This window comes from Penicillium waksmanii (assembly GCF_028829765.1).
Source record: "Penicillium waksmanii strain IBT 27052 chromosome Unknown utg000007l:1.0-4314555.0:1.0-4317578.0, whole genome shotgun sequence".
NCBI lineage: Eukaryota > Fungi > Ascomycota > Eurotiomycetes > Eurotiales > Aspergillaceae > Penicillium > Penicillium waksmanii.
Genome location: NW_026643253.1, coordinates 2,433,386 through 2,446,957, shown reverse-complemented (window position 1 = coordinate 2,446,957; position 13,572 = coordinate 2,433,386). Strand labels below are relative to the sequence as shown.

The 13,572-nt window shown below is 50.2% G+C and overlaps 5 protein-coding genes across 5 annotated transcripts; 1 reads left to right on the top strand and 4 right to left on the bottom strand.

The window, feature by feature from the left end:
• Nucleotides 1–148: 148 nt before the first annotated feature.
• N7481_007739 (nascent polypeptide-associated complex subunit family protein) lies at nt 149–1,447 on the bottom strand (the record flags this gene model as incomplete). The annotated part of the gene is made up of 3 exons (XM_057266958.1): nt 149–387; nt 472–642; nt 1,402–1,447. The coding sequence occupies 3 exons, from the start codon at nt 1,445–1,447 to the stop codon at nt 149–151; spliced, it is 456 nt and encodes a 151-aa protein (XP_057121159.1).
• Nucleotides 1,448–2,307: 860 nt separating this feature from the next.
• Nucleotides 2,308–3,177, bottom strand: N7481_007738 (NAD-dependent epimerase/dehydratase family protein; the record flags this gene model as incomplete). The annotated part of the gene is made up of 1 exon (XM_057266957.1): nt 2,308–3,177. The coding sequence occupies one exon, from the start codon at nt 3,175–3,177 to the stop codon at nt 2,308–2,310; it is 870 nt and encodes a 289-aa protein (XP_057121158.1).
• A 279-nt stretch (nt 3,178–3,456) lies between these two features.
• Nucleotides 3,457–4,582, bottom strand: N7481_007737 (putative short-chain dehydrogenase/reductase family protein; the record flags this gene model as incomplete). Its single annotated transcript, XM_057266956.1, has 2 exons — nt 3,457–4,328; nt 4,399–4,582. The coding sequence occupies 2 exons, from the start codon at nt 4,580–4,582 to the stop codon at nt 3,457–3,459; spliced, it is 1,056 nt and encodes a 351-aa protein (XP_057121157.1).
• Nucleotides 4,583–5,204: 622 nt separating this feature from the next.
• On the top strand, nt 5,205–6,038 carry N7481_007736 (uncharacterized protein; the record flags this gene model as incomplete). Its single annotated transcript, XM_057266955.1, has 3 exons — nt 5,205–5,246; nt 5,305–5,404; nt 5,536–6,038. 3 exons carry the CDS (start codon nt 5,205–5,207, stop codon nt 6,036–6,038), a joined length of 645 nt encoding a protein of 214 aa, XP_057121156.1.
• A 417-nt stretch (nt 6,039–6,455) lies between these two features.
• N7481_007735 (palmitoyl-(protein) hydrolase) lies at nt 6,456–13,090 on the bottom strand (the record flags this gene model as incomplete). The annotated part of the gene is made up of 16 exons (XM_057266954.1): nt 6,456–6,555; nt 6,628–6,998; nt 7,074–7,127; nt 7,195–7,285; nt 7,352–7,363; nt 7,428–7,523; nt 7,869–8,439; nt 8,497–9,321; nt 9,379–9,624; nt 9,676–9,786; nt 9,845–10,042; nt 10,101–10,252; nt 10,307–11,028; nt 11,086–11,175; nt 11,224–11,463; nt 11,594–13,090. The coding sequence occupies 16 exons, from the start codon at nt 13,088–13,090 to the stop codon at nt 6,456–6,458; spliced, it is 5,376 nt and encodes a 1,791-aa protein (XP_057121155.1).
• Between the last annotated feature and the right edge of the window lie 482 nt (nt 13,091–13,572).

Below are 13,572 nucleotides of genomic sequence, written 5' to 3'. Positions count from 1 at the left end.
ATAATCCATTGACAAGAATTCAATTTAATAGAACAGAATGCTCAGATAAAACAAGCATCCATCCTATCCGATCAACGACGCAGAGTTTAGAAAAATTTAAATTTTGTTTTAAACCCGCCTTAACAGCTAAAGCTAACCAATATCAAATTTATTCGACCTTGTCCTCGAAGTTCTCACCCTCAACAAGCTCGGGAATATCATCCTCGTCATCATCCTTCTTCTCGCCCTGAGCCTTCTGCATGTTCTGGTAGCTCTCGGCCAACTTGCGCAGGGAGGCGAGGGAGTCCGGACCCAGCTGGTTCAGGATGCCGGGGACCAGCTCGGTGAGTTCCTTCTCCTCGCCGTTGCCGTAGAGGGCGAAGGTGTTGGAGGGGACGGAGGCGTGGACTGTAGTGGTAAAGATGGATATTAGCTTAGTTCAGTTTCGCGGGGGAGGCCAAGGGCGAGGGAAATGGTGAGGGCTGAGCTTACCGCGGGGAGCGGCGAAGTGGATGACGTTGCCGTCCTCCTTGAACATGTTGACCTCCTCGATGCCCTGGATGGGCTGGACGTTCATCTTCTTCAGGGTGGCCTGGAGCTTCTTGTCGTCGGCACCGGCGGTGCGGGTGACCTTCTTGACCTTACGGCGGGGAGTACCCTTGCCTCTGCGAATTGTCAGTTTGGATCTTGAAATGCTTCATCGTGGGTGGTAGGTGGGTTGGTGAGGGGAAGAATGGAATGGCGGGTTGGATTGAGTTGTGTGGTGGTGATGGTGATGGTGATGGCGTAGTGCCGCTCCGCCGCTCTCTCTACCCTGCACTGCTGTGTCCTGGCCAATGGTTTGAATTCGATCCGATGAGTGTGAAATGGAGCGGGACGAAGCGGAGTAGAGGCAGAGTTGAGCAGCGGCGGGATGGTGATGATCTTCCCGAATTGACCGAGCCAATTTGCAGACGCAGAAGCAGATGCGGACGGAGTCGGCGATATATTCTCGTTTTCACACTCGGGTTGGCACATTCTCGTTCTCATCCACATTCACGGTCGCAGGGAATCCATAGGAGGGGCAAAGGAAAAGTGGGAGGAGGAAATGATTTCGTAGAAATTGAAATGATACATACCCTGCAAAGAGAAAAGGTTAGCGATCGCGTTCCAGGTAGATCCGACATGGATATGAGAAGGAGTCTTGATAGCTCTGCACAAGCCGATCCACCAGACAAGAGCAATAGCAAATTGCAGCAGGGAAAGTCGAGAGATGTGATCATGCCTGTGGTGTGTGGTGTGTGGTGTGTGGTATGTGGTGTGCTGCGGGTTGAGGTTTCAAGCTCCAGACCCGGCCCAGCCAGACCCCAGCTGAGCTCCCAACTCCAGCTTGTGCATGGCAAAAAAAAGAGAAGAGAAGGAAAAAAAAAAAGTTGAACGTACCAATCCGCACGCTCGCCTGCATCTTCGCCAGCTTGGCCTGATCCATTATGTCGGTTGTGTGAGGGGGTGGGGGATCTGGAGTTGGTGTTAGTGGAAGTTGAAAAACGAGGATATCGGAGGATAGCAAATGCTAATGCAATAACAAATGCTAATTCCAATGCTGACAAAAGAGCTGGCGTGTTGACGTACCGGTGGTGTAGGAGGGGTTATGGGGAGATCGGAGAGAGTCCAAAGCCAAGTGGGAAGGTGAACGAGGATGATGCGCCTCCGGTTTGTGTGGGGTCCTACAGAGTGCTAGAACTGCCCTGCACTTTTTTTTTCGCTAATACCCCCGGTTGGATTCGGGTGCTATTTTACACTACTATAGTCTTACTAGAATTATATTTTAGGAGGATTCAATCTATTCTGCTGTATTCTCTGGTCTGTATGTTCTTTTCCCTTAATGCTGGTTGTGTGGAAGAATGAAGAATTGCGACTCGGCTAAACCCTAACGATCTTTCTCTTTCCGGACGGCAGAAAGTCTCATCCTACACCACATCTGACCCCATCCGACTACGTCTGACTACAGCAGTATAGAACAGCTTGAACTTCAACTTCAACCACTCCAATTACCTCTCGTTAATACCAAATACTAATACTACCCCTTAACCTCCCCCTCCACTTTCCCCCACATCCCCCCTCGCCCACAATGTAAAATACTTCTTCCACGGATGTTTCTCCCGAAACCCCAACAACCGCTTAATCTTCGCATTCGACAACGGCGCCTCAAACTCCTCCAACCCCCTCCGAATCGGCGTATGGGGGAACCTCTCTCTCAAAAACTCCTCCGTCTTCCGAACATTCGTCATCGTATCATTCGTAGCATTAAAAACCTGAAACCCCAACCCATCCGTCCGCAACGCCGCCTCACACATGCCCCCCCAAATCCCTCGCATCAATATAAGACCACCCATGCACCTTCCACTGCTCAGGCTCATGAACATAACTATAAAAGATCTCCCCATTATAATCCTCCGGTTCAATCACCCTCCCAATCCGAAGAATATAAATATCCACCCCAAACCGCGCCGCAAATCCCCTCGCCACACGCTCATTGCACAGTTTCGCCAACGCATACGTATCAGTCGGATTGACATCCTGATCCTCATCAATAGGAAAATAAGGATAGTTAGCATCCCCTTGCGCAAAACTGACTCCGTAAACGGTAACACTGCTCGCAATGATGATCTTGCGAATGCCAAGTTTACAAGCCGCCTCGACGAGATTGTACGTGCCCTGCGTATTGGCGCGAAATAGTTCATTGTCAGGCGCTATCATATTTCGAGCATATCCCGCTAGATGCACCACGGCGTCGGGACGAGGTGGGAGGCCCTCGGGGAAGGGTTCGTGGAGGGTCCATTGGCCGGATAGTGCGTTGAATACTTGGCCGCTATCGGATAGGTCGGTTTTCAAGGTGTGCACGTCTGGGTGCGTCATTGGCATTAGGTCTAGGTTTAGGATTTGGTGGCCTGCGGCTAGGAGCTCGTTTATCACGTATTGGCCTGCTTTGCCGGAGCCGCCGGTTACCACAATTCGGCTCATGTTGGGGTCTGGTGGTGGTGGGATGCCTGGGCGTAGAAGGGTGTAGGTGCGAGTTTGAGTCTGAGTCTGGGTCCGAGGTCTGGCGATGCTGGGCTGGCGAGTGGGAATCTTTACGAAGTGGTGGAGGTGTAGGTGGAATGGGCCGGCGTGAGGCTTTGGGATGGCTTGTCGAATGACTGTGTAGATGGTCGTCATGATGACATTCGTGCTTCAAGTTTCCAGTTGGATTTGCCTCCACGGGGATGGCGAGGTTGGTTCACAAGAGTGTGAGTATATTGATTGGATGGGATAGCGATGGAGAAGAGAGGGAATGTAGATGGATGCTCTATGCATTGTATAGCTGCCAGCGTTTCAGGTGAACTCGAAGACGTTGCATCTCCGATTAAGACAAGGCTTGTCATGGTGATGCGATGATATAGATTAAGATTAAGGTACTAAATGGCACCCGATGTCAAAATTATGTTATCCGCCCAATCAACTCCGCTCGGAAATCTGGGCCTCAGTCCAATCCCACAGTTTTCGACCCATCTCGGCGTCTTGAACAAACTTAGTGCCGTCACACCGGACGCCGACGGGGCTGTAGTAGCCTCCATTGACCACTTGCTTCCTCGGCGTTCCGGCCGCCCAGAGCGTATTCAATGCGCCGGTGCCGGTGTTTCGGAAGAAATATGACGTGACTGCAGTTAAGCTGTATTTCAAAAGTGAGCTGGTCGCCTTGGCATGGGCGTATAGATCGCTGTTGACTGCACCCGGATGCACCGACACCGAAAGAATGTCCGGGTGTCGACGCGCGAGCTCCGCGGCGAAGAAGATATTCGCCGCCTTGGAGGCGCCATAGCGGTGCCAGGTACTCGTTGACAGAAGGGATGGCGTAGAGGTCAGCTCGGTAAAGGTTACCGGACTGATTGCATGGGCGGCAGATGCCAACGTGAGGACGCGAACATCTGGGATCGCATTGCTGTCGCTCGCACGGATCTCGTCGACAGTCTTCTGCAGCGTCGGGAGCAGGAGCTTCGTCAGCAGATGATGGCCGATATGGTTGGTGCCCAGCTGCACCTCGAATCCTTCCTCGGTCTTGGTGGGCGGGTTGCCCATGGTCCCGGCATTGAGAATCAGGAGGTCCAGCCGGTCACTCTCCGCGTGGAATTTGTCTGCCGCGGCGCGGATCGATTTAAAGGAGCTCAGATCTAGTGGGATATATCGGATATCGGCGGGGGAAACGAGCTCCGACTGGATGGAGGCGATGGCATCGCGGGCCTTGGTCTCGGTGCGTGCGGCTAGGTAGATGCGCGAGGGATGGTGTTTGGCGAGCTGGAGGATGGTTTCTTTGCCGAGACCGGTGTTGCCTGTGACGAGAGAGGAGATCAGTTAGACACACAGGAAGTATGTTGCATCGCCTTGAACAGTTTTACGTACCTCCGGTGACGAGAATAGTCTTGCCTTCCAGGCTAGGGAGGTCGCGCTCCGGCTTGAATGAGGAGCCCAGGAGGCCGAAAGTGGCCTCGCTCAGGGTAGGGCCGAAGCTCGACAAGCCTTCCAAAGGGTGTTGCAGGCCATAAGTCACGAAGCCAGTGGTAGCGAGGATATCACGGAGGTCCATTTCGAGGGACGGTATGTGGTAGCTGTAGGTGTAGTTGTAGCTGTAGCTTCACGGCAGGTCGTGGGGGGTGGGATCGCCATGACGCTCGGAGGGGCCGAGGTGTCATTCAGTGGGAACAAAACATGTGAGGATGGCCCTGATGTCGGAGATGAGGGGAGGTCATGAGTGAATCGCCATCTATGGCCTGGTAAAAGGGATTGTGATTGCAGCTGAAGTGATTCGCGAAGGAGTTGCCACAAGATAAAGCTGAGGCGAGCAGAGAAGTGTACCTTAAGGTAGGGCATCCTGGTCAGGTGTCGATCTGATAAGCTCAGGCTATTACAATTACATACTTCAACTAGAACTACAACTATAGGGATCCTAGAGGTATAGAATACTGTAGTTGTATGTACTTACTACTTACTACTTACTGCTTAGCTAGTATCTAGACTAAATACATCACATCGCTAGGGCTGAACCCCCCCTGCAGCGCTGCGCTCTGACAACCTCCGACCTGCAGATGCACCTGAGCACCTCCTCTGCTTGCTCTTTCTCTTCCTCTTCCCCTTCCTCTTCTTCTCCCTTTTCCTCCTCCTCTATCCACTCCCCATATAAACACCCGGTCTATTTTAACTACTGCACAATGCGTTTCCTCTGCTTGCACGGCGCGAGCACCAATAGCGAGGTACACCACTTCATGCCACCTTGAAACACCCCACTCCGTGTAGTGCTGACCCCGACAGATCTTCGAGATCCAAACCGGAGGACTGCGACAAGCCCTCGAAGCTCAGGGTCATAGATTTACCTTTGTGAACGGCAGTCTAGATGCGAGCGTTGAAGCTGGTAAGTCTATTCATTCTTCATTCTGCAGCCCAATTTATATATACCTGTTTCCAACTTCCAATTCCTCCCATGACACTGCAAAAAAGAACCTTGGAAACTTGAATACCAACTCAACTCACCCTTGACCACAGAACTCGAAGGCGTCGTCGAAGGACCCTTCTATAACCACTACCTCCGCTCTCCATCTCTACCGGGCTCATCTCTCCACGACGCCTTCGAACACACCCATCAACTAATCACCGAAAAGGGCCCCTTCGACGCCGTAATGGGTTTCTCGCAGGGCGGAGCCCTCGCCGCAGCTCTACTAATTAACCACGCGAAAACAAATCCGACCTCGCCGCCTCTCTTTCGCGCTGCTGTTTTTCTGTGCAGTGGAAAACCCTGGGAAAGTTCCGGGTTGGAATATGTGGCTCCGAGACAGGATGTGTTTCCGATTTCAATTCCGACGGCGCATATCGTTGGCAAATTGGATCCACTTTATCCAGATGGTATGAAGTTGTTCAACCTTTGTGAACCGGCTAATGCGGTCTTTTATGATCATGGATCGAAACATATGGTACCCTTTGATCCTAAAAATAATAAGGAGATGGTGAGGGTTATTGAGGAGACGGTTGCCAAGGCCATGAGGGGTTGATGTGGGGTATCGGCGGCGGTGGTGGTGGCGGTGGTGGAAGCGTGGAAGGTGTTTTGGTCTTACTATTTCAAATTTTCTCCCTCTCTCTTTTTGTTTGCTCTTGAACGGGCATCTACTACCCAGGTGTTTACTATTTGTATACCAGTATCTGGCATTGCATTATTACCTAGGCGAGCGCTTTCTATCACATATGCATCGATCGTGCGTTTCAGCTTTTGGCAGGTACAGATCGAAAGAAAAATAAAACATTGTAGATGTTTCGGCTTAGGCTTGGTGCTGCCTTTGCTTTTCCGGTCGAGAGAAATATTTTGACCACGCCGCTGCAACAATCAAAACCACGAACCCGAGAATCAAGGCGTACCCCCATCTACCAGTAGCATCGGCAGCACGCCCAGCATCAGTAGTTTGTTCATCAAGTCATAGACCAGCCGACTGGCCGTTCTCGGCGGGGATAACCTTAGAGAAGAAGTTCTCCAGATCCTGGATCTCAGCGGGATCAGCCGAGTGGCCGAGGTTGCTGACGCAATTAGTTAGCATCTCCGCATTCCTGCACAGCAACAACAGATTATATCCAAGGGGAGGGACATACCTGTAAGTATTGAACTCGACATCGGTCACACCAAGCTCCTTAAGCTTCTCCGCCGACTGGCTACCGTACTGGTGCTTAACAATATCATCCTCGTCGCCGTGCGCCAAGAAGAAAGGCGTATTCTTATTCTCCCACTGCTCAGGAATAAAACTCTTGATCCGATCGCTGAGAAGCAGGTAGCACGACAGACCAAAGATACCACCCAGCTTCTTATCGCCAGTCAGGCCGGTGAATACTGACATCGCGCCGCCTTGTGAGAAACCGCCCAGCACAATGCGTGTCGACACGATGCCGCTGTCCATCTCTTCCTTGATAAGGGTGTTGAAGTAGTCGCGAGAGCGGGTGATGCCGGGCTCATCTTGGGAGCGAAGCTGGGGAGGTTAGTATTAGCAAGTCTTCGGGGAGGGCCGTATTGTGGTTGTATTGTTGGATGGGGTGGGACTCACGTCGCTGCCGAGGCTGGAGATGTCGTACCAGCCAGGCATGCTCATACCCATGTTCTGAAAATATGTTAGCCGGGTCCCAATAGGCAATTCGCTGGATCCATTTTGTATGCGATTGACGTACGACTGTAATGGGAATGGATGGCGCATTGGGGAAGATGAACTTGACTTCGTCGAACATGCCGCGGCGGCGCCAGTTCTGAGCGAGTGCCATCCTGGATGAACAATCAGTCAGCTGTTGTGTTCTCGGGTTCAATTATTGATTGTAGATCGTTTCGTACCATCCGGCGCCACTGTAGATAGAGAGAGGGTGGTTAGCGGATTCTGTTTGGTTCTTTCAGCTCATTGTTGACCAACCTGTCGCCCAGACCGTGGGCCATGATCACCGTCGCGGTGTGCTTCTTGAGAGCGGGGACAATGTAGGGGGCGCGAGCAGCCATTCTGAGGGTGATACTAGTATCGGGGGTATCAAGAGAAAGAAGAAAAGGACACTATGGAAGACGGGGAGAAGAAGCGTTCCTGACGAATGGATCCGATCCCGCAATTCATTATTCTGCCGGCACTGAATTGCCGCGGCCCCCTACAGTTTCACCGTTGTCCACACCGCCGAGGGCCACATATTTACTTCACTTCATTGATACACCAGCATTATTCATGAAGATGGGCGAACATTTACAGCCAAGAAAAAGGTTCAAATTTCTACTACGTGGATGCATCTATATTTCTCGGCTGGACGAATACAGAACACTTATGTACTCATATTGGGTATCTATCTTCAAGTCGAAACAATCTACTCACTCACCCTTTTTCACCACATTCATAAACACCTCTTCAAGCGAGGGCTCAATCAGTGTATAGTCGTCAAAGACCTTCAGATCACCCGTCTTCATAGCGGAAACAGACCCTGCTGAACCGTCACCGTCCTTGTTTCCAGATTTATCTATACCACCCCCCTTCAAGAGCTCCATGGCAGAGAGAATCTTCCCAAGATCTCTCTTTTCATACTTGATGAAGAATTGGACAATACCCCTCGCATCTGCGTACCGTAATATAGGTAGGTGGAGTTTCGTAAAGACATTGATTGCACTGCCACGCGCAGCATCGGCGCTCACGCCTTCACAGCGTGCGGCTCGCAGCCGAAACGCGCCTCCATATGTATCATTCAGCGTCTGCAGCGGTCCAGAGACTAGAACTGATGTCCGCATGATCGCGACTTGCGACGCTAACGCCTCGGCCTCTTCCATGCTATGCGTCGTGAGTAAAATGGCTCGGTTCGCACGGATCCGTTTGAGCGTCCGCCACAAGATCCGCTTTGCGGAGGCGTCTTGGCCTGTGGAAGGCTCATCTAGGAGGAGGAGAGGTGGGTTCCCTGAACATTGGGATTAGCATTTTTCGTGATCGATGTCACGGAGAGGAAGGGGCATACCGAGGATGGCAATAGCAACTGTTAGCTTTCGTTTGGTTCCGCCGCTCAACGCTCTTGCAGTCGTCTTCGCATATTGTGTGATATCCAGAGCCATCAGAACTTGATCCACATTCTCTTTCACACGACGCAGGCCTTTCACTGTGGCATAGAATTCCAGTGTCTGACGAACTGTCAGGTTATCAACCGCGTCATCTTGTGGACAGACTCCAATATTCAACCGAGCTTTGCGAAGCTGCGTCAAAACCGAGAGCCCGTTGACAAAGATATCGCCAAAATCCGGCCGGAGCTCGCCGCGAATCATGTTGATCACTGTAGTTTTGCCTGCACCGTTTCCGCCCAGAAGTGCAAGCGTTTGATTCGGGGAGATGCTGAATGATACGTTCTGCGCAGCAAAAGATCGACCGAAATATTTACTCACGCGAGAAACGTTCAAGATCGGAGATTCCCTGTTGTTGTTCCTAGCGACGCTGGGTCGACCCGGGCTGTCTTCAAGCATGATGTCCCGTCTGCTGTCAAAGGAGGTTAGACCATCGTCCACCTGGTGGTGTAACCTAGCCGGGAGTTTGCGGCGCCAGCAGATAAGAGAACGGAACCAGCCTGTGCCGGCGTATTCATGGATGCCGAGAACTAGGACCAGGAAAATGATCTGGTACATAAAGTTGGCGTACACACCACCGTATAGAACGTATGTGAATGGATATGAGGTATCCGCGTCGCCATAATTACCGCAAAGTATGTCAAAAGTGTTCATGCCAATGAAGAGCGCGCGGACGAGATTGGCGGCTGGGGCGATTAGACCGAGACCAGCTTGGAGGGCGTCGTAGGCTGATCAAGAGTTAGCAACATGTTCACTTGTGTGAGAATGGTACGAAGGATACGAACTGAATTGCCGGGTGTCAGCAGAACCCCCGAATTCGTCCGCTATGTAAGAAATTATGTATAGCACGAAGAGGAGGATGTGAATCCCGAGTGCTGCCGCGAAGCTTCCGCGACGGATGATCTTGGAAAGCAAGTAGGTTCCGAGATATGATGAGATTCCGAAAAGGATAAAGGCGCCAAAAATACAATCGGGTCGATACCAGACGGTGTTTATTGGTCTAATAAAGAGAAGACCATAGACGATCAAGGCTGACACATTAGATTAGAATGTTTCATCGGAGAATGGGAGACATGGCATACTTTGAATAATGATAAACTGCATATCGAAAAGAAGGTAGGCTGTCCAAAGAGCAAAGGGCGAGACACCATTGCTGTATTCTAAGGCTCTCACATTTGAGATTCGTTCGTACACTTGGATTGTCAGTAATTTTTGACTCAGAAACTCGAAGATCGAGGTGGGTTGTCATACCAGGATAGATGATGGCAGTCGACACAGATGCCATGAAGACAATCACAATCAGAATTGAAACTGGCATATTAAGCTCATTATGCACAGGATTAACATGGCGCATCGTGCTAAGTGCGGTTGTGATTTGACGAGCTCGGGTATCGGAAGTCGAGTTGGCAATGCGATTTGTTATAAGGCTAAAGCCCATGAGTCCAGGTCCTGTGTGGTAAAAGCCGATGAGTGATTTTAATCCATATATTTCCTGAAGGGTCCATACCGGCAGAGTAATAGTCCGCAGAGTGATAGAATATGGCGGAGTCTGGAGTTGAGGCGTATAAACCAAATCCAACATTGCCCATAGATGTCCTTACGGCGTTGTTAAATTCGTCTTCGCTACTGACGAAAGTGCGATCCTGAAGGGAATTTCCGCTGTACTGGTCAGTGTAGATCATGTCTTCAAGCTCATTGGATTGCAAGACTTACATGCTCCCCGCAAAAATATCATCTTGAATCCCACCCTGAAACTGGTTTGCAGGTCCGAGAATGTCTCCCGAGGTAGAAGTGTATAACGCGTTGTCAAATGGAGGTATATCCATGCCAGCCGGATTGGCATATTTGTTATAGCTTTCCTCACATGTAACCAAAGCATCCCAGGTATAGAAGTACTTAGTCAATGCAGCAGCGATAATGATGGGCAGTAAAAGGTTAACCGCATAAACGATGATTCCCGATGCCCGATATAGCAGCTGGTATCGCTTCCGAAAAAGAACCCAGATCTGCCACAGTAGTCCTACTGACTGCCTTGTATCAAGATTGAGCTCCACGGCTGTATATTCACTCTCGAGCGCCAGAATCTTGTCCTCCAATGTAACCTCGGTGTCTCCGGTGGGTTCTTGATTCTCGCCAACCATGCCGTCGCCACCATCTCCATCAACGGCGGTGCCGTATTCCGATGTTGTCCTCAAGAATACTTGTTCTAAAGTGGGGAAGGTAACATGGCAAGCGAGGTCGGGTTGCAAACGCTCCAGCTCGATCACCTTGTTCGTAGCCTCAGCAGAGCTTGCAGCTTTCCAGGTTGTTTCTTGCTCGTCATCAAGACGAATTCGATAGTTGTCACCATACTGTGCGCGAAGGGCAATACTGGATCCCTGGCAGACTAGACTACCTTTGCACATGATCACAATATGATCAGCGAGAACATCGGCCTAAGGTATGTTAGAAATATCTTCACTAAATGTATGTTAAGATGTTGGCTTGGTCACCTCGTCGAGAAAGTGAGTAGTCAAAATAGTCGTCCGATGGCAACGGCCTTCTTGGATAATGTTCCAGATGTTGCGACGAGACAACGGATCCTACAAAATCAGTATTTTGACAATATTTATCACTGAAAGTGCGCTTACCAGTCCACTTGATGCTTCGTCAATACAGCACACTTTCGATCCACCAGAGAAGGCAATGGCCAACTGCAAGCGCCGCTTTTGACCTCCACTGAGAGTTCCAGCTGCAGATTGGGCCTTTTCAGTTAAACCGCACTCAGAAATGACATCGTCGATATCTTGAGTATTTGGCGCACCCCCAGCGGTCTTGAGACTTGTCCAGAGGCGAACGTGCTCTGTCACGCTGAGGACATCCCAGAGTACCTTTTCAAGTCAGCAAGGCAATATTATTTGCCGGTGATTATGGAGAGAATACATTGTGCTGCGGACATAAACCAAAAGAGCGCCCATCCTGACTTAACTGAATCCTGGACCCTGAATCAACTTTCAATACCCCCGAAATACACTTCAGCGCAGTGGTTTTCCCGCTTCCGTTGGGGCCTAACAGGAATGTAACGGATCCAGTTTGCACTTCAGCATTGAAATCCTTGACGGCCTGCTTGCCGCCAGAATAAGTCTTGGATAAGTTGCTCAGTTGGAGCGCAACCTCATCTGACGTTTCGGTCCACTCTCGGCTCTGCGGAACGCCCCAGCGCAGGTGCTCGACGAGAAATACTAACGCACCATAGCCAAAGATGTGGACAAGAAAACACGCAAAATAGAGGTAACCATCCATGTTAGGAACTTGTTTGGTAATTCCTGCGTCGGGGAAGGCCCTCAGAGAGTACTCCGTTGTTGCAATATCACGGATGAGCGTGGCGAAGGCGTAGGGTGGAAATACTAGGGAGAGCCCCAGCATCTGTCCCGGATCTTTGAACTGTGTTAGACTTTGAGATATACTCACCAGAGCGAGTGCAAATATTAAAATGCAGGTCCACATGCCGGCCACGGATGACCTGGAAAAGAAAGACCCAATAAAGTGAGCGCAGATGATAAGAGCGAGACTGGCGAGAAGCATGAGGATAAAGATCAGACCAGTAGATGTACGCATGAAGAGAATTTCGCCCAGAAGGATAGAGCAGATGATTGTTCCGGGGATGTAGAGGATGGAGAAAGACAAAAAGTTTGAAAACACACGGGGTGCGATCGTAACCCCTTGGGCCATGAGAAGATCTACGACCCCGTTTTGTCGTTCACCAGCCACAGTACTGCTCATATGGTAAGTGGAAACTAGAAAGGTAAACACAAACAAAGGTGCAGCAAAATATGAGACAATTGAGAGCCAGAAGATTGAATGTGGCATATCCGAATAGCTAGACCCGTCCTTGTCGAAATATCCACTCCACATCTTCTCGGTCGGTCGTTTGCTACCTTCAAATCCACCGATGTGAGAGTCCAGAGCCCATTTGAGTGGCAGAAGGCGCTGAGAGAGAACAGATTGACCCGGCGTATAGCTGTATGGGGTGTTCTCAAGAAAGTCCTCATCGATGCCCAGAATGTAGTTGGCATGGGTGTTGTTGAAGACCGTGAAAACCACAGCAGCAAAACAGTCACTGGTGCCATGAATGGACTGTTTACAGCGATCGAATAGCAAGCTGGGGTTATCCACAACTTGTAGATCGAACGATTGCATGCCTTTGTCCTGAAAAACTGCGGCAATGGTCTTGTTCAACTGTGTATCCTGAATCCCATTCGTGGCGACGACTATCCGTTGGGATAAACTCCTGGAAATGGCGTCGGGCAGATCCATGACCGTTCTTCCGGTGTGCGAGATACCGTTGGAGCCCTCATTTTCAAGCTTGATTTCTTTGAGGAAACAAAATACAATCGTTATTGCGATCGGGACCAGAAGTGCCTTGATCAAAGAGGAAATTGGCGATTTGTAGAAGACAAGGAGGTTTTTCCAAGTGAGAATCCAGGTTTGTCGTAAAGATCGATGTAGTTGCACCATTTTTATGGTGATAAAAGGTGTTTAAGATGCATTCTTCTGTTCTTAACAGGGTCGCATAAAAACAAACTGGCATCTTGGCTTCTGCCTTGTAAAGCTTGGGGCCAAAATGGGGTGGGTGGCTTAGATGACAGTGCCTTACTCGTCCCCACATGCATGAGACATGGCATCTTTCTCGTTGGACGAGGTAAGACGATCGAAGGACCTATAATTTGAGTTGAGGGGAGATCCCTACTGGCCTGGGTAAAATGGCCCCAAGGCGGATTCGGGGGATTCGTTCGCCCCGTGGCCCCGCCCGAGCTAGAAATATCCATTGGAGGCCAAGAACAGGAATGAAAAGGGTCCAAATTCAGAAAAGGGTCCTAATACTCGAACAGAGACATGTCTGTAGATCAGATTCATGTTGTGAGTCGTGACTAGGTATCTTAGTTTAATCTTTCAGCCGACTCGCATGATAATACGTTAGGTTTGATTAGACTGATTCT